At 41.2% G+C, this 21,033-nt stretch overlaps 1 protein-coding gene across 2 annotated transcripts in view; it reads right to left on the reverse strand.

Annotated features, from left to right (window-relative positions):
* The window catches only part of ppfibp2b (PPFIA binding protein 2b), an 83,045-nt gene that overhangs the window by 26,672 nt on the left and 35,340 nt on the right, over nucleotides 1–21,033 (reverse strand). For both annotated transcript variants that reach the window (XM_084364225.1, XM_084364226.1), the window contains exons 4-6: nucleotides 17,238–17,324; nucleotides 15,111–15,224; nucleotides 7,196–7,345 (exon numbers count right to left, since the gene is read on the reverse strand). In XM_084364225.1, the coding sequence (XP_084220351.1) occupies nucleotides 7,196–7,345; nucleotides 15,111–15,224; nucleotides 17,238–17,324 (351 nt within the window). The remainder of the gene's footprint in view (nucleotides 1–7,195; nucleotides 7,346–15,110; nucleotides 15,225–17,237; nucleotides 17,325–21,033) is intronic.

The following is a 21,033-nucleotide window of genomic DNA, read 5'->3' on the forward strand; positions in this document are numbered from 1 at the left end:
GAAGAATCAGACATTGACTTATCTGTTAATCTCGTCAGTATTTGGGAATGCCTGTTTCCATACTGTATCTCCATGACTGTGGGCTGTAAATGAGGAAACTCAAAACTTCACAGAAAAAGCTCAAAACTCCCAAAACATCTGAAAATATGAATATTAATGGGAAAATGACTGCAGAAGAAAACACGTCAACTGTGTAATGAAGAACTTCATGAATTGGAGGATGAGAAGACGTTGGAAGATTAAAGGAAGACATTAATAATCGACAAACGGCACTGAGGAGCCCAAAAATAACAACAGACAAACGCGAAACAGTTTTAAGACAACTAACCAATATTGTATCCTCCTCGGAAAAAAAATAGTCAGTGTTTGGGTGGTGAGAGTGTGTGAGACAGCCTTAAGACAGATGTAGGCGAAGCATTGTGCAGTCTGAGTCAGGAATCTGTCAGATTTTAGTTTTTATACCAAGCTCTCAAGGTTTAAGCTCCATTACCTGAAGTAGTCCCTGTGATACAGTCCTACAGCTCCCAATATTTGACCATGAAATGAACTGTATATGTAGTATGGGAGTATGGATGGAGCTGACAGGACTGAATGATTCCTCTCCAGCATCGGAATATCTTCTTTGGGAACTTCATACTTTGCAAAATGTTAATTTAATGACGCCACTTCAGGAGGTTACTCTACTCTATATGTAAAAAAAGAAATCACAGCAACAAACTCTATAAGTTTGTATTTAAAGTTCAGCCATTGTTGTTGTGGTGCCCCAGCGTCTGCAAGTGCTAAACTTACTTTACACTGTGATTACCACTTCCGTTCACAGGCTTAGCTGGATCTTATACAGAGCATCCATGCTCAGCAGGACCGCAGGATAAAGACTCGGCCATTTTAACTACAGGTCATGCGTATAATCTCAGCTGTAGCTGTGTAGCTAAAAACAAATACTTGTGTATGAATGTTTTTTATTGGTTTCTCTGTGGATGAAGTTTGGGTTTTGTTAGGTTGTTTCCCACCCTCAGGGGCTGCAGTTAAATACTCACACATCCCAACATTTTTCACAAAAAAAAAAAAGCTACCAGAACCCTCAGAATGATAAATGTATGTATTGTTGTGTGATTTTAAATCGATTCATTTGACGTTGTTAGTAAAGTAAAGCAAAGTGCATCTCCCAAAGTACACTCACTGTTGCTGTATGTCTTTCAGTGGAGCATTACAAGCTCGTCAGCCCCACCCTGAAACAGGACCATGACCCAGAATTTAGAACAGCAGACAGACAGAGGAGAGGAACAACATCAGACTTTCAGGCAGACAGAAGAACACACGCAACGTTTTCGTTGCATTTAGATAAACGAAGGATTGGATCATGTCCACGGCCAGAGAATGTAAAACTCTTGTGCTTTTTGAAAGCAGCCGGTTACAAAAACAGTAAAAATGCATGATCATCCATTTCAAAACCTTGTTCCTGAGAAGTTCTTGTTTTAATAATTCAAAGTGTTCAAACTGCGATCGAGCATGTGCGGTGTTGGAGTGGTTTCCTGAGGTGAAAGTGTTTGGCCCTCAGGAATGCTCAGAATGGATGCCTGCCATTCCTCCTGCCAGCCAACCGGAGCCTCTCGCAGCTGTTACTAACTACTACTACCACACACACACACACACACATAAACACACACACACACACACACACACACACACACTCACACACACACTCACTTTGCTAACAAAAATGTAGACCACTGTCAGTTGCCATCGTAACGCGACCAAAGCGAAACACCGCCGCTGTACATCGGATATGTTGGATTTCGGTGTGAGTGCGTGTGTACTGTACACAAGCAGACACAGTATCTCATTACTACATTAACCAAGCATCAACTTGTCAATGTTCAAACAGCTCTGTTAGACACCACAGAGGCAGGAATCATGTTGACATTTCTCTGGTGGAGCCTGAAGCTCAAGAAGCAGCCTTGTGATCCCTGAAACCTGCTGGAGAATCAGACCCAAGAAAATAAATGAGTTTGCTGAACAAACCACCACTGAAGTGCCCTTAAGCCTGGCATTAACTATTTAGACTTGACTCAGTCTGACAATACATTTTTCTGTGCGGTCCTTAACGCTGAATGTTAATGTGTTACTAAATAACATGATTTAAAACTAAATTTAAGGTGCTGTTATGAGGTGCTCACTTTTTATCTCAGGCTCAATCTCCCGCTTGGCGCAAAATGTCATTGCTAGTTTCAGACCGACGCAGTTGTCATTTTCACGCCCAGCACCCGTGTTGTGTGAACAAAAATGTACTTGCGCCCATCTGTGCTCTCCTGGACGTGTTGGCCTTAAAGTGAGGTGTGGTCAGAAGCACTGATGGAGGATTGTCAGCAGAAAGCGACCATGGACCAACATAAAGCTGGTGTGAAGTCACAGGCGCAGTCTGTTTACTGCTACTTAAAGGATGCATTATTCAGATACTGTAGTAAGATGCGTCTACACAGGCGGGTTCACAACACGCGAACACTCTGATTTGCTGTCACTGCAGCAAATATGGTGGCACATTTAATCAGCAAAACTAAAAGCTGTGGTTATAAACCCTCCAAAGGAAACAGAGTTAAACTAATCCTATGACCCGTCCAGCCTGATCCACGGATGGAGATCCACGCATCGCTTTCACACACACAGTTGAATATCAGAGTATTTTTTCATTTGCAGTCAAACAATTGTTGAAGGGATAAATGATTATGAAATAGCTGGAGCCGAGGACCACATACCTGTTAGTAATCTCTTGGAGCCAGCGCACCAAAACAAAGTGTTTATTTACATCAAAGATATCACTGAAAGTGACACACTTACTCAGTGCCAGATCATTTTCAAATGTGGATTTCTGGCTGCAGTCGACTACTAAGACAACTTTTCTTTTTGTAAAGGTCAGAGTCGTGTTTCACTTGAGCTTTGCGGAGTCAGAAAATGTTAAGAGAAGAGTCACATCACGCCACATCCTGCAGGATTTGCAGTGTGAATGTCCTGCATGTTCACTTTGTGTGTGAGCCTTGCAGGACAGACGGCAATATTTCCTCAGTACATCATGTCATCTCTTATCCTTCCATCCGTCCGTCACCGTCTCTCATCTTGTCCCTCTTGGTCCCTCTCTTCCTCTCCTCTGTTTCTCTGCCCTCAGCCCTCTCTCTCCCTCCATCTCTGTCTACTTCAGCTGATGCTTATCACACTCCATCCATGTGTGTGCAGAACACGGGCCTCTGCTTGTCAAAAACGCTGTATCCTGTTTATTCAATCAAAGCACAGCCCCGGGTGCTGGACGCCTTGTGATAGCTTTACACACACACACACACTAACACACACTAACACACATGACCACAAGAGCAGCTTCAGTATCTTGTGGGGCCGGTGTGGAGCAGCAGCTGGGTGCCACAATGAGCAAAGTCCACACACAGAAAATAGTGAAGACAAGCAAAGACTGCTCAACTAGACTTGGGTGGTGTGTGCGTCCATGTGAGTATTGTGAGTATTCTGCCTGTCTGTGTGTCTGTCTGGGGACAGATTTCGTCAGAGTGATAGCGTCACAACCGTGGATCAAATACAGGAAGATCTACACACGGTTTCGGAGGCGGAGCACCATTCATCCCAGACAATCGCTCAGAAAGTTCAACTTCCTGGGAATAAGATTACCTGGATGTTCCACAAACAATCCCACAACTGTCATCAGACTTGACTCAAGTGTTGCTGAATCCTAAATCCTGGTGGACGTGAGTGACATCACTTTTTCAGACTGAAAATAATAATCGCTCAGCGTAAGAGGCTGGTTGAGAAAATATCTTTTAAAGTCATGACAGTATTTTATTTTAAGGGACATATAGCACAACTTTACTCTAAATGTTTACATGGCTTTTATTATGGCTATTTTCTGTAGTGCTGTCTTTACAGCGTGGTGTCAGCTGTCTGTCTGGCAGGCCGTCTGCAGGTTGTTGAATTGAAATTCTCTGGAGAGACTGTTTGATGCGTTCTGGCTTGTTTAGGAGGCTTAACACTGAAGCTTGAATCTCGTCCAGACATTATTACCTGAGCCAGGGAAGTTGGATGGGGGGCATGCTTTCTCTTTTTGTCTGTTTATTAACAGGATGACAGATCTGGCTGCGATATGTTGTTGGAACAACCGCTCATCTAATGATTAGACTTTGGATGTTATTCAATGCTTTTCACTTAGAGAAAAGGGCTGTGGGAAAGCCTCCAACTTGTAGGACTTGTTGAATGCTTGAATGGAAAAACCAGACCTGAAAGACACCAACTGTGGAAACTTTAGTGGCAGTTTTGGAAATCGGAGCCAACAATGGAGTTTCAAGTGAAACCAAAATCAGAACATAACTCGGCTTTGTTCTGTTTTTGTGATGTTATCGATGGCCCTGAGAACCAAATGATTTAAACTTGTGTTGACAGTGAACTGAGATTTGAGCTATTTGTTTGGATTGTCTTGAATCTTGTGTTCTCCTCTGCGGGGGCAACAAATGGCGATATTGGTGAGTTGGTTGGTCAGTTAGTTTGGTGGTTGGGTTTGACGGTCCATTCAACACTGTTCAAAATGAGTTTTGAAAGTAACTACAGTTAGAAGGAAAATATCTTAACTGACGCCTGTAGCTCCTCACCAAGAGGCTAGAGCTTTGAGCGGATGTTAGCATTACGCACCCCAACCTCCAACTGTACTGTCGATGGTCAGGTTGCATTGTGGGTAATGTAGCAGTCAGGTTTGACAAGGGAAGAAGAATGCGTTATGGCTGCTTCTACTGCATTCATTATAATACTTTGTTCAAAACTGTCCTTGTTTGTGCTTCACAGAAATATTTGAAGAAAACTGGGGTGGATATTATTAATGCACATTTAGAATTGCAGTCATATTTTGGACTCAGTTGAAAACTTTACATAAAATAGTTGGTCGCAATTCAGCTTATTTTCTAGTTTTTATTCTATTATTCAGAATGTATTAATGATTTACTGTATTTAAAAAGGGGGCTTATTTAGTTTTGGAGAAGAAATTCAAACTCAGAACTTTAATATTTACAATATTAATGAGGTAATAATACAAACACAGAAATATGTATTTTTCACTTAAGTGAATAAACAAGCTGTTCTCAGAGGAAAATAAGGTCCCCAGAACACTGTTTGACGCTAGAAAGGTGGCAGGGTCCGCCACATGTAAACAAAGTAAAACTTTGTGTTGTCCCTTAAGGTCAGTTTGTTTATTCAGTTTATTCAGTCATTAAAACAAAGATAGCTTGTTTATTTAGGTTGTCTAGGTGTGAAATGAAATGAAGATCTTTCTCTTCTGATTAACATTTCTTCCCCAAACTTACATAGTGCACCTTTATTCTTTTAAGGTACTGTACAGAATCAGCTTTTCTGACACAGTCCATGTCCTGTGTGAACAAGCTGTCACCTCAACAATGACCAGCCGACAACCTTGAGGCCGATGACAGATCTGTGAACAGACCTGGTTCACGTCAAACACACATTCCACCAATCACGCTCCTCTTTAGTGGGACCATCTGTCTCCAGCCAACAGGTGAGTTCACACACAGAGTAAAAAATGTACTTCATGTATTCTAACGCATCGAGTCACACAGTCGCTTAACTGTGACTTTTCAAGTAAACATATGCATATTTCTCCATCGTTTCAGCAAAAAGATCTAACATTTGCAAGACAGTCAACATCTTTGAGCTCGTTTCTAGGAGAATTGTCATCTGCCACACAGGAAGTGATGCATTTTACTCAAGCAGTAGCAATGATAAATTGTTTAAAATAAACAGGAGATGTTAGTGTGACTGGTGCAGTTTACAAATAAAGGACCACCATGGAGCAGTTTCATTGTGTGACAGCTTTAAAACACCATAGCAGCACTGTAGTAAGACTTAAGTAAAAAAAAAAGTTAGAGAAAAAGTTCAAATGGAGATCTAGTAGATCTATATATATTTTGTGAACCATAAAGTCGTCTTGATCTGTGCCCTCTCCCCTGAAGCACTAATGGGGCCGGCTCTGTGTCTGGGAAACCATTTTTTTTGGCTGCATTTGTGGTGGATTGCTGTGACCACAGCAGCCAGTGGTGAATGTTGTTACTAGTCCCTTTGGCTCAGAGACAGTGAAAACATTGAAAGGAGACAAACAACTGACAAACATCCTTATACAGCAGTTTTAGAGTATCAATGTGTGTGTGTGTGTGTGTATGCTTGTCTTATCATGCCTTGTTTAACTTCATCCCAGGCACCATATGAGGTCTTGGTGGAGACTAAACAATGAGATCTAACAGTAATGGTGGCATTGTTGTACCCACTCATGAACACAGGAGCAAAGACTAAATCATGTGTTTAACTCTTTTACATGTGATACTTTGCACGAAGTAGCAGAGAGTAAACCCACCTCAACCCAGTTTATCATGCTATTATTACCCACATTACTGTAAATCATACTCACACACACACTTACATAACGCATCATTAGGTGTGGGCAATATGAAAATAAGTCAACTGTAACAGCGCTTTAAAATAAATGCTAACATCAGCATGTTTAACAGGTATTATGTTTACTACATTCACCATCTATGTTTAGCATGTCAGCCTGCTAAGATGGACTAATTAGCACTAGAGCACTGCTGGCTGGTGAAACAAAGTATTGGATGAAGCAATATTTCAACCTGATGATGACACTAGATAAAAAGTTAGAGTCAGGGATCGGCAAAGTCGATTCACGTCATACTGAGTGAATTATGAACAAAATTTCATGACAATCCATCCAGTAGTTGTTGTAGATATTTCAGTCTGGACCAAAGTGGCGGACTGACCAACAGAGCGGCATTGCCATCCCTAGATCTCCACCTTTAGCGTGGCTAAAGAATCTGCTCTCAAAGCATATGTAACATCATATCACAACAGTGCTATACACAGTATGATATAACACATTTCCATTCATCTCAGTGGGAAACGGTTTATAGATAAAACAGTCTGATTTTATAGCCCCAAGAGGACATTTTTAAATGTTTGGAAAAGTATTTTTGGTTGTAGTGGGAGTTGTATTTTATCCAACATTACTTTTATGGTACAGTAGTGTATACTTTTCATTCAGAAAAAACACAGCAGGGATCTCTGCCAACAGTAACATAAATACAAGCAGCATTTAGGTTGTTAATTCATTGTTTGTGACTCTCCATACCTCAGCTTTGTTCTGCTCTGTCGCCGCAGGATCTTGGGCATGTGTGTTGCCGTTTGTCTCCTCCATGCCGACCAACTTCAGCTTGAGGTACGACACCTCGTCCATCAGATCCAGCTTCTGAGTCTCCAGAGAGGTCCTGCTCATCAGCTCCTGGAAAGACAGACACAGACACTGTAAGTTACAAGTGTGGAAAACCACGCGAGAGCAGCTTTTACAAACCACACCTATGGAAAACGTCAACACACGCACAGATATCGGCGATCTACGCTGTGAGAAGTCAGCATGCTACTCCACTCGGTACAATGTTCTTCCCACACGAACAGAGCAGGCGAGGCTGGGGGCCCAGACCCCATGGAGCTAAATATACACACTCACACACACACACAGGCCAGCTAGGGACTCTATTAATACATCTGTGCTCCTTTGGTATGAGACAGAGAAAAAAAGTGTGTTTAAAAGCGAGGGTACGGTGACCACTGAACATGAAGAAGTGTGTGTTTTTCTCTGACTCGCGGGAAACACACATCTCTTAGCCAACTCTCAGTGTGTCTGTTGCTTTCACTTCCTCTTCTAAACTACTTCTAATCCCACTTCCTCCCTAAACTCAAACTTATGTTGCTTTGGATTTTTGTTTAAGCCTCTGACATCCATCTTCTTACACCCTTCTTGTTGAGATAAGGAAGGAAAAGAAAATGAGCCTGCAAACACTTTGCCCACTAAATCGATAAACTAGGTCTCATGGAAAATGGCTTATTAAGAGGGATGTAACTTTACACATCTTACGAGACTTGTGCAATAATGCAATTTTAAGATGATTTTGCAGACATAGTACAACTGAGATCAGCAATTTTCTATTTCAGATTACCCTCCTGCCTACACAGTTCCTTATTCAAACCCTAAATGGGAACGAATGAAGGAAAAATGGAGACAATCATTGGCAAGTTGGTTTAGTAGGGATGTTAATAATGAATTATTAATTGATTAATTGCCGTTAAGAACTTATTAGTTTAAAAATGTATTAACCGCCAATCAGAGACGGGCACAAATACATTCAAAAGTATCTTGTTACAAATTACAAATACTTGCTTATCAAATATGATAAAAAATAAATAAAATCCAAACTAATGGTATGAGAAATTGTATTAAATGAACACACAAGTACTTTTAAATTTAAAAATGAAAAAGGACCTTTGATACAAGCTGATATTAACACATTTCAGCCATTTAGTCGCCTCAGTTTGGGTTGGATTTTGTTGGGCCAGTTGTTGAATAGAACCAGATGGGAGCTCCGCTATTAAAATGATTTTGTGTTATTTTGTTATTATACAAGTAACTTGGTGTTTACTTTATCTGTCACTAGCGTTGCATGTACGTATACAGTCATGAACCCAAGTAATGGACGACCTACCTGCTGATGCAAAGTCAAAGGATCACCGAAGTTGTTACAATTCATCCTGAAGGGACCGCACATTTAATGGCAATCCATCAATCCATGTTGAGACATTTCTCAAAAAAATATAATATCAACCTCATGATTGTTCAATCTAGAAAAGAAATCAGTGGATTATGAAAGTCGTTAATTTCTCTGGGCTCCATAAATGTCTGTGAATAAAACTTGTGGCAAACCATCCAACAGTTGTTGCAATAGGTCAACCAAAGTGGTGAACCGACCAACACATTGCCATCTATGAAAATAAAATGTTATATTCATACAAACGCATCTTTTTCTAACTTGTGCTGATGCTTAAACTTATTTGCTTTCTTTTTCCGTGTATGCCACATTAAACACATCACAGACAACTGTCTTTGCCCACAGAGAGACACCACACTGTCCAAATGAAAATATTACGTGGTAAACAAATTGTGTCAATGCCACAGCCACAGACAGACAGTTAAAACCCCATAATCACTGCAGCTCAGCAGCCACACACACACAAGCACACAGAAAATCTGCTTAGTTATGGCAGCTGACCGTCAGTTTGCAATCTAACACCAGTGTCACTTACAGCAGGATAAGCTGCAGTCTTTAGAAGTAATTTATCAGAACTGTGTGGTGTTGGCCCACAGCTCAGCTGTCTGACATTTGCCTTCCTTCAATTATGAGGAGCAGCATGTGACAAATTATCATCCTCTCTACAGCATTTATAGATCTCTTTAAAGAGGCTGCACTCATCTCCAAAACTGGACTGTGTTAAACATGACACAGTTACATAGCCCAGAACTCAGATCTGGACTCAGGGTGCTTTATATCTGAAGAATGTCATTTTATCATGAAATATCCACTATTTGAAAGACACCAGTCTTCTGGTGACTCCATATTAAAGTATTAAATGACACCCCAGTCTCACCTGGCACAACACCTATCTGGATATGTTGAGGAGAAAACGCATGTTAATGGAGATGTAAATGCACGTGTTGGTGAGGTGAGGAAGTGGTCAGGGTTGCACTGGGATGGGATCTCAAGCAGCTACAAATGCAGTCTGTACAATGAGTGACCACATTCGTTTGAAGAAGAAAAAAAAAATCAACAAGTTTGAAGATCTCCAAACTCTGCCTCTTCCTGCCAGCTTTAGTCAGGCCCACAAAAGTGACAAGAATAACAAACAATGATTAAAGTGAATGTTGTCCGTTCCCTTTACCTGGGATGTGCCTTGTCTGTTGACAAAGGGCAACAAGCTGTAAACACAACGCTGAAATGCAACTGAAATATTACCAAACAAACAGTGACCCATCTACACATCGAACATTCATCTACTGGCTACTGGCCAACTGATGCAGGCGAACCGAATCAGTGAAGCTGCGGACAGCTTGTCACTATGTTGAACATCTTTCATGTTCCACATGATCATTTGATCCACGGTTACTTTAAAAACATGATTAGTGTAGCCGTTTATGTACACATAGCATTGCTGTATGCTGCAGCAGTTACATATTTGGGACTGGTGCATCCGACATCTGACATTAAAGGATCAGCTGCAGTCTTTGCATACACTGTATGAATAAGGGCAGACTTGATATCAGATTTTCACTTGATGATTTTATCGTGGCCAAACGTATTCACATAAACGAAATTATTGCAGTATATATACACATTTGGGGAAAAAATGTTCTCATTCAAATTCATCTGCACTTTCACACAAAACTTAGTTTAGTCTAAGTTTGTCAAATGAATAACACTAACAGACTGTTACTGCTGCTTTTTCTTCTTCTTTTTCTGTTGTATGGCGGTTGACAACCAGTGTAGAGGCGCTTTACCGCCACCTAATATCACAAAGCGAGAACATAAACATACAGAAACGATTTAAGAGACATTGGATTATCTACACGATATAATTATAAACACAACATTTTACTTTTTGATTATCACGGTCATTGTCAATACTGGTTATCAGTGACTCCCGTGATATAAATTCAACCCAGGTGACAAACAAACAGTGAAAGTTATTGTAGAATTGGTCAACTCCTTAAAATGGTCACAATTTTTGAGCATCCTGATGGCTGCATGTTGACAATGGAAACTGGAAATGTTTGGTATGATTATTGTAAGGTACAGTATGTGTGACATTTACACACAGGCCACAGCTGAAATGGCTGGATTGTTGAAATTCTGGAGATACTTCACTAGGATGAGAAGTATGTTGACGACTTTTAGTGTTTTATGATGAGTCGAGTACTTTTATCTGTGTGCACATCAGGAGAGATAATGACCCTTGACTGAAGCTTTATATGTGTGTGAATTGGTGTTTTTTTTTTTATCCACAACACTGTAAACCAAGCTCACAGAAATGTCTCAATACAGTGATTTCTGTGTCTAAATAAAGGCACAGTGGGACATGTAGTCACAGTATGACTACATGTGTGGGTGGATCCCCTCTAGCATGAGAACACTGTACTGTGTGTGTGTGTGTGTGTGTGTGTGTGTGTGTGTGTGTGTGTGTGTGTGTGTGTGTGTGTGTGTGTGTGTGTGTGTGTGCGTGCGTGCTGACTAAGGACTATTCCTTATTAGATTAGTTGTGGTTCCCACAGCAGTAGCAGCCCTGCAGCTCTGACACATAATGTTAAATCTTCCTCTCTTTCTCCTCTTCTCTCTCGCTCAAACACACACTCAGTACAGAGGGTGACACACACAGAGGACATCCTGCTGCAGACATGCTGTCACCTTTTAAATCACGTAAACTTTCTCTCTAGGTATATATTGAGGGGATTTAAGAGGAACAGATCTGGGAGATGATAAATCATGAAGAAAGGCGACACAATGCAAACAACAGACAGACAAACACACCCGGGAGCATGATGACCGTTATCTTCCTCCACACTCCACCTTCTTCTCTCTCGGCAAACATCGCGTATCACATTAGCTATTTGACCTGAAGTCATTAACTGTGAGATGGGACAGTGTTAGACACAAACACTGATCACTAACACACAACAGCTGCAGATCAGTGCAGCTAAATCCAGTAATACGTCCGGACCTACAGTCACTGGTCATGAAGGACTGTAAAGAAGATCAGGTGCAATGGCAGGTGGAGATCTGCCGGTAGTTTGAAACGTTGCAAACAATGATTCAGTTTCACTGCAGCGTGGTACAAATTCTGTTTTTGAACCACAACTGACAGAAACAGAGAAGAAGAGGTCTCCCTTCCTTAGAAAAAAGGGAAGAGCCTGTTCTGATTCCTGCTGTGTTTTTCTATAACTGCTCTTATTCGATGCAGACAGAATAAATAAGTGGATTTTTAAAAGCAAGCTGGATAAAGATGATAAACGTCACAGCCCTTGTGGGGTATTTATTTTGGGACTGTGGCCTTTTTATCCTCGCTCTTGACAACGAGGAGGACAAAGAGCCTGCTGAGGAGTCTAAACAGAGGGTTGATTCTCTGATACACAGAGCTGCGGTCTTGTTGTGTCCTGCCTGGCAGAGCTCATGAGATTGCCGCATTAATGACGTCAAGTATAAAAGTTGGAACAACTTGAAGACAGTCAGTGTTTCACACTACAACGCTGAGTTGGAATGCTGCTTAAAGTAAATGTGATAATTTGTAAATCCTTTTTTGACAAATATTCAATTGAAGACAGTACAAAGACAATTTATTTAGTGTTTAACCTCACCAACTTCATTAATTTTTGTAAATTTTGATATGTTGAATGTAATCTGTCAATTTGATGGCAGCAACATGTTTGAAACAAGTTGGGACAGGAGCAACAAAAGACTGTGAAAGTTGTGAAATGCGCCAAAAACACCTGTTTGGAACATTTCACAGGTAAACAGGTTCTTTGGTAATAGGTGATAGTGTCATGATTAAGTATGAAAAGGGCACCTTGGAAAGGCTCAGTCGTTCACAAGCAAGGATGGGGCGAGGTTCACCACTTTCTTAACACTTCTTAAACTGTTGTCAGTAAACACAGCTCACTTGCAAATGATTGCATTCTGCTTTTATTTAGACAACGTCCCAACTTTACTAGAGTCTCGGGTTATACTTTATAATGGCAACTAAGCAAAAGTGTGACCTGTATTCTAAAGCAGCGTTGAGACAATCCTGCTAGCAGCTTTGTTAGGCTGTACTTAGCTACAACAGCACTCTGGACTAAATGCAACCGTCAGCAGGCCTAACCATGTTCAGCATCTTACTTTGCATTTTAGCATGCTAACATTTGCTAAGTAGCTCCAAACATAAAGTACATTTGAGGCTGATGTCATTAGTGTGTGTCGTGTAATAGTTGTTGAGATGTTTCAGTTGGACTGATGGGGTGGTTGTCATCAGGATTAAAGGTTTGAATTTAATGATGTAACGCCCGTCTGTGGGCTCAAAAAGGTCTATAAAACATGGTTTGGTTTTCAAAAACATTTCATTCAGAGTTATTTCTGAAACTACAAGGTTTTCGCCCACCAGCATTTGGATTTCAAAGTTTTCAAAAGTCTTATCTGTTTTTAACAGCACTTGCAGTTGCATCAGATGCTGTTAGTTCAGGCAGGTGAGAAAGCAGGATCATTCTCTGTGAAATCCTTTCAGACATGCTTGTGATTAAGTTGCACAGAAATACACAAACCTGGCAAGCAGTGTCCTGTTAAAGATGTTATTTTGGTTTCACAGATAACATCTGGCCAAACGTTATTCTTGCTCATTCCAGTTTGTCTCATGTATCAAGCTTCTGTATCATAATAAGGAATGTTTTATTTCTTTGCTCTGACCAGGACAAATCTTTGTCCTCATTTTACTTTTGAGCCAATAACAACTCAGTGAACCAAAAACAGAGTATTTTAGGCCTCACTACACTGATGCGAAGCCAATAGCAGTGCTTTAATCTGACAAAGTATGAAACAACAGTGGCAGCAGAACAGTCCACAGTCCTTTATCCCAAAAGGTCACCTTCTAACTCAGCCTGTTTGAAGGGTAAACGTGGTCTTATCTAGTAACAATAAAACAAACACAGTGTAATGTGGAGCTTTGACCTGTAAAATCTATTGTTCCTGTGGTTTGTGTGGAACATAACTGACAGGTGATGAGTCAGAGGAAGTCAGCAGTATAAAGTCAAGCTGGAACGCTCTGAATGAAACCCTGTGCCACTCCTTTATTTATTCATTTACAGTCCCACTCTATTCCCACCGGTATTCCACGGCTACTCTGCGCACATCCTGTTTGACAAAAGCGAGCGTGCTGATGCCATCACTTGAGTTCAGTGGCTGGACACAAATACGAACGTATGTTTCATTTCATTTAAGAACAATGCTAATGTTTGCCTGTTATTTAGTTGTCACAAATTCATTCTGCTAATGAATGCACTATAGTTGTGGTTACAATATTGGCTCGATTAGTCAAATTGAATTAAACTGAACTCTTACTAGCAGCTACATTACTAGAGCCTGATTGGTTAACACACTAAACTCGAGCCTGACTTATTTTAGAATTTCTGCCAGATTGGTTACCATTTGAAGAGCATCACGACGCTTGACTAATCACCTGACTGTCGAACTTTCAGTTGGATCGACTGGTCCGACATTTTGATCGGCCGTATTTCACTTTCAGCTAAAACACACTTAATAGTAGTATAATGACTGAGACCGCGCAGTGACATAAAACTGAACTTTGCTGCAGAACAGGTATGTTGTTGCCATCTGTGGCTCCAGACTTGTCTTTTCTCGCCTTCACTTTCCAGTCATAGTAGAACTGCAGAAAGTATAATGCCTTTCTCTTTATTTTGTCAACAGTATTGAGAATGCAGACATCTTTAACAGTTTAAATAAAATTTATTGAGATTTACAACGGGCAAAACCGACCTGGGGTTTCATGCATTCCATGTTAGCAACCATGTCGTGGCGGCAAATTAGTCAGTGGAGTCTGAGGCCAATAAAAACATGCAGTGTGGCTTAACACAGCGTACAAGAATAATATAATCGGACAGTGTTTTAGTTCTGCTTAATCAAAACCTGGTTCATCCAAATATTGTGGTACTGATTGTGGTCAACTGTTCTGTTTACATTTTCCACCTGTAATTGATTTGTTCTTTTTAAAGCTATGGAGCAATGTGATGTTTTTCAAAGGCCGACAGGATACAATGAGAGCCCTGCCAATGCTTTCATCCTATTCCACAGGTGGTGGTTACACGTCAAGAAACGCGGCAATGCACCAGAGAGGACAAAGAATGGGGAGACTGCTGTTTTCAAAATATCTCTATATAAAATATGGGCTTTACAAATGCTTCATGAGGAAGCAAAGTTAACAAGTTAGTTTGACCTCAAGGATGCATACAAACCTCTTCAGGGAACATGAAGCCAGTGTGTCTTCCAAAAACACATAATAGAGTAAAAGGAGCACTAGAGCTTGTAAATTATCTTTTACACTTTTTCTTCAGCAAGCCTGTTGACAGAATGCATTTTTTTTCCAAGTCAACACAGTTCACAGTGTTGTGTGTGCATTACCTGTTGCAGCATCTCCTCTGTGGAGGCCAGTTTCAGCCGGTGTTCCTCCAGAGAACTTTCCAGGTCTCTGATCTTCTCTCCCTGCGCCTCCACTTGGTCAGTCAGAACGCTCACCTGACGGGTGACACATTCAGTGTCTGTTATACTGAGACACAGGGCTGAAATGACCAGTCGCAGAAAAACACGCACAATGATGTTGCTACAAACAGAAATGTACAAATTCGCAAACAGAGAGACATGGAAACACACGCACAAACGTAATATAAACACATATGTCACGTACATACACACAAAAAACCCCACTAAACTTCACACACAAATGTACCTCTATACCGACATCAACATGTCCCTTTCTCTCCCTTCACTCCACACAAACACACATTCATCCTGGCATACCTCGACTCCAAAACAACACACATTTACTCAGCAGTCTGTCACTCAGGAATGTGTTGCACATTTACAATAATCTCCCTGACAACACACTTACCTCCTGCCAAACATCATACACGCACACACACGCACACTAAAAAAATTTCCTGTTCTCCTAAACTATGCCAAATCCCTCTGACAGCAGCTGATTCTCTGTCACTTCTGCTTCCCAGATATTCTCCCCTGCAGCCACGTCTTGTCTCACAGCGCTCTGGCAATAAAGAATCTCCTGCAAAGTTTCTGGCTCAACATGCATCGAAATCCAGATTACAAAGACGACAAAGAAGTGAGGAGGAGAGCGAGTGATCTGACAGCCTTTGCTTCCTGTCAATGACGAGGTGAACCACGAACAGCTGAGTAAATGAATGAACAAGTGTGTGAATGTGTTACATCTAAAATCCTTTCCTACGTTTAGCATCTAAAACATGTATGTGACAAGTTCCTGACAAACTTAATGCATCTGTCTGCTATAAGCCATTATTGAAGGGTGTAGCGCCACAAAGCAAATAAAAGAAAAGCCTTTGATATGATCATTTGAACTCTTACCTCTTCTGTGCTCCGCTGCTGAGCTACACGCACATCAATACAGGTGAAAGTTCTCTACTGAGCCACAAGAAAGTTAGCTACGAAACACACAGTGTGTACGCAAACACGCTGACACACTGACGTGAGACAACGCCTGAAGGACAGGCAGGTGAAAAGAAAGTAGAGCAAAGAACCTGGACGGAGGCAACATGTCAACCGCCAGTTAAATCTCCTGTCAGGAGAAATAAGCCCCGGTCATCTTATATATCAACCAATCACAGCGGGTCTCAGATGAGGAATGTGTAACAAGAAGGCGTGCAGGCGTGTGTGTGTGTGTGTGGTGGTGAGAAATTAGATATGGACTTTATGAACAAGAGTAGCCCAGGCGGGTGGTGCACTTTAACTGACGCTCACACGAGCTTACCCAGAGCACAAAACAAACACACACAGGTGGAAAGAGCCTGAGGAGCAGGCTGAACACTGTCAATTAAGCGGGAAGAATCTAAAGGCAGACAGAGAAGATCACAGCTGTATGAACCAGCTACTGAAGTGATCTAAGAGCAGATAGAGCCTGTTGACATCATATAATATAGAGGTATATAATCTTCTGCTTCACCACTGAAGCCCTGATGTTGATAGTTGCCGTAAGAGTCGTCAGTAAACACACGCTCAGACGGTTTGAAGGTGTCCGGGCATGTTTTGTTATGAAATCACATGAAATATCTAAAGTAGGATTACAGACAAGACACTGAGCTGGTTCTCCAGTGTGGAACCGGATCCTTCCAGACAAGGTTCGGGCTCATTTACACTAATAATTATGTCAAAATAAACACAACCAAATTATAAGTACAATTCTAATGACAGATGCAGAAAGTTACGTCTTAGGGATTTGTTGTCTTTATTTGAGAGATGTCAGGAGGGACTGAAAGGAATTCCTGGCTTGAATCGAACCAAGGACTTCTGTGACTTCACGGTACACATTTTTAGACTATGTGGCAGCGAGGATGATTTGTGAATAAAAACTTTTCTGTTGTAAAGAAGAAAGCTCAGTGAAACTAGCTGTGAACATGAAGTTTTTGTTACCATGACTACGAAGGCCACCTGACTATGGATCTGAAATTGATGAGACGGGGGGTGCGCACACATGCACGTGCCAACACACACACTTCTTACCTGTAGCACCAGAGACTCCTTGTCTCCCTCTAGGCGGAGCAGTCGTTCTTGGTATGTTTCATTGTTGGCTGGAGAACACAGGTTCACCTGGATAAAGACACAGAAAAAACAAAAAGGAGGTAAGAAACACTGAGTATCCCCATTTCCTCCTCGTCCTCCATACGTGGATGACAGAGTTAGCTCAATTTGAATTTGTATGTGCTATCTGGAGCTTCAGACAACCACTGAAAGATACCTCCTTCCTTTTCTTTAAACATTTCTTGCCTGTGGCTGTTAGAGGGAGCTGTGAGAGTTTTATGCAGTGCATTACTGCTGTGTTGCTCCACTGAAGCCTGCTTCATGTACAGGACTGGTCTGAGATAAACTGCTGGCTGACTGACTCCTGCACAAAGAGCTGACAGGGCTGTTGCTGTTCAAATTCAGATTTTTTCACAAGGCACATGAAGAGTTTCTACTGACTAATCTTTATTTATCTACAAGTAGCACTTCTTTTTCTGACGCTTGTGTTGTGATTTTCACAGGACCCCATCGTTCCCATTTCTGACCACTCTGAGGCACAAAACATGTCTGAAATAAACAGATATGGTTATTTTTTAAGCAACCTCACAGCTGAGTGGGAGAAAAAGCTGTGTCAGGCTCTTTCTAGAAATAGAAATGCTTGGTAATATGTATTTACTCAAAGACTGTGAAAGAGATCTTTCGGTCAGAGGCTCTTATGCCAGTTTTGTGGTCCCCAGCTATTAAGGTTATGGTGGAATTATGTGTTCTGCAAGTCATGAAGTAAAAGTGAAAATCAAGCAGAACTATTTTAAATGATGTAGCCAGTACAGTTTCCATTTTTCTACCCGAAGAGTCAGATTATCCTGTCTTTGAGTGTCTATGTCCAGGGCTGCTGACTCGGTGACTCCTCAGCCTGCTGCTGCTGTTAACAGAGAAACTGAGAAGGAGGAAAACATTATTATCCAGCTATAAAGCCTGGACATGATAAGATGATGTTTTCTGCTTCTCTCAGCGTCAGAGCGGAGGAAGGGTTCAACTGCCCCTTGGTGGTAGCTGCCGTAAAAAAATGTGTGCTGGTGCTACCACATTAAAAGAGTATTACAAGGGGTTTTCCCCAACACGTTAGTTTTAGAGCTGACTTGGAACAAAAAAAAGCCTCAGTAGACAAACATCTGGTAGACAAACAGCCCAATAAAAGGTAGAAAAGAGTAGGACTATAGAATTAAACGAGTAATCAAGAGGAAGAAAACAAATACAATACAATATGCATATGAAAATGTGCATTTTTGCACCAGAATATACCAGTATTTTGGTTAAAGCTGCATTAATCAATATTTTCCTACTAACAGCAGATCAAATGAGTTTTTATTATGAAAACTGTCGCACATTTTGACAAACCCACTGAGAATCGTCACCCAACTCTGCAGTTCCTCTCAGTCCTACTGAGCGTTTTAGCTCGCTGGTTTTACGGCCCACAACTTAAATCTGGTTCTCTCTTTTGTTCTCACCAACCTCGTTTCCAGCAGCAGGCAGCTGCTTTCGGCACAAAAGCTCTGATTAACCCACTACACAGCACCAAACAGCACAGACACAGTTAGAGACTGGCTGGTGAACATAGTGGAGCAGATAAAGAGACAGATATGTCCCTCTGGAGTTGGTGGCGACCAAAACAGAACTGAAAAAAGAGCGTACATTAGAGGTCAGACAAAATATCAGTACCTTAATATATCATATCACTTCCTCTTGTGATATGATTATTTATACGCTGGTGAAAAATATTGATTTTTTTATTCAAAGGTGCAGATGCCCCTGGCTATTTGACTCACCAGAGTCACTACCACACATCTCCTTGTGGTGTAAACTTCTGTGTTTACACAGATTAAATAGAATTGAGTGAGCCTAAGTTTTATCCTCCCTTTCAACATTGTAACTCTAGATGAGAAGATTAATGTTGCTCTGTGTCTGCTGGGTGATTAATTGAGCAACTGTTTGCCAAAAATTTATCTATAACGACTTTATAGGTGATGATGTCAGTGTTTTGTTTACAGGTTGCTCCTGTTGACAACAACTGGCCAAAAGTATTGGTGGTAGGATTTCAGGAATGGCAGCTGGCAATCACCCCAACAATGAATGTTTATATTATCAATCCTTGAATTTGATGTATACATTCATTTGCATCAACAGTCCATTGCACAGCTGTCTAACTGCAGCCAAAACACACCGCTTAAAATAGTTTGACAGCCCAGTAAAGGATAAAAAAAATACTGTAAGTGGTCAGCGCAGATGTAGCTGCTTGTAAGAGGCCCTTCCTGCTATCGTGACATGACGATGACCCAGTTTTAAAGAGGAGAATGTAAACAGCTGCATTTTAGGCTTTTAGCTGAAACTCTTATCTGATGCTGCATACAGAACAATGACTGTAGAAAAAGCTTTAAGTACAAGACCGCCAACAGTGTTAACCAAAGATATGTGACTGTCTAAGAACACAGACAATTGACCCTAAAATCTGCGTGTAATCCTTGAGGATCTGTCTGCAGCTGAGGTCAGTGGGTTCACAGGATGTATACAGACTGGGCCACCTGACGCTGATCATATGGTCACATTAAACCTATCAACATACTGTAAACTAAACAGTGAGACGAGGAAGCAGATGGGATAGGACTGAAAGAAAGTGTGAGATCAAAAGACTGTGTTTGGATGAGCTGTCACCAAAGGCACCAAAAACTGCAGTGTGGGAAGAGCTCGGGGCTGAATGTCTGCAGTTCTGCTGCAGTATTACTGTTCGTTCGTCACGCCAGTGGGAGCAGTCAGGAAGTATGTGTAATATGCTGTAATCATAGATATTCCCATCAGACTGCAGAGAAGCAGGGCCATTTTGGGGAAGTGACGCAGCACTTGACGGGGCTGATAAAGACAACCAGGCCAGTCTAGGTCAATCTGTCTGTCGTCGCCTGGTGGACTGTGGGCAGAGTTAGGTTCCTCATATCATCACTTTGAAGCTATGTCTCCCGACACTGGTGGAAATACAATCAAGCTTTAACAACATGTGCAGGTACACTCTCCTGCAGCAGAGCAAATATTAAAGGTTGTATGTAGAAGACGTGGCAGTAGATGAAGGTACAGTATATAACTGCATGCTCTGTACAGTATGCCTTATGAAAGCTGGGCCGTGCTCTGAGTTTGTACACCAACAGCTCTGGCCAGTGGAGTGGGTGGGACGCCTGATGACATACAGTACATATGATCCCACTGGCTATGAATGCATGACAACATGCAGGACGGCAGCTACTTTTAATGATTCACAGAAGCAGCTACATGTTAACACAAAGCACTGCCTCATAGCCTGTCTTTAGTTTTACTTTAACCTACTATTCTGATAATCCATTAATTGATGTGAGGAATTTCAGCTTCATAAATGTGAATATTCTCTGGTTTCTTTATTACTGTTTGACAGCAAATTGAATATCTTTGGGTTGTGGACAAAAAAAGACATTTTAGGATGTCATCTTGGGCTTTGAGAAAAACTGATCGACTTTTTTCACCATTTTCTGACATTGTATGGAACAACTAATCGATTAATCAAGAAAATAATCAGCAGAAGGAATGGTTACAGAGGACAATGTAGTTCAATTTTAACTTTATGTTCTTATGAAAAAAAACAACAAGCACATAGAGACTTAGCTATCCTGCCGTCTGCTATTTCTGTTTCAATGTGTTATGTGTTACTGTGGAGTGTTATGTGTTATAGAAGAGAACCACAATGGAAACCCCCTTTGGGTTTACTGTGTTTGTAATG

The sequence above is a fragment of the Pagrus pagrus genome (genome assembly GCF_965226575.1).
Source record: "Pagrus pagrus genome assembly, chromosome: 10".
Taxonomy (NCBI): Eukaryota; Metazoa; Chordata; class Actinopteri; order Spariformes; family Sparidae; genus Pagrus; species Pagrus pagrus.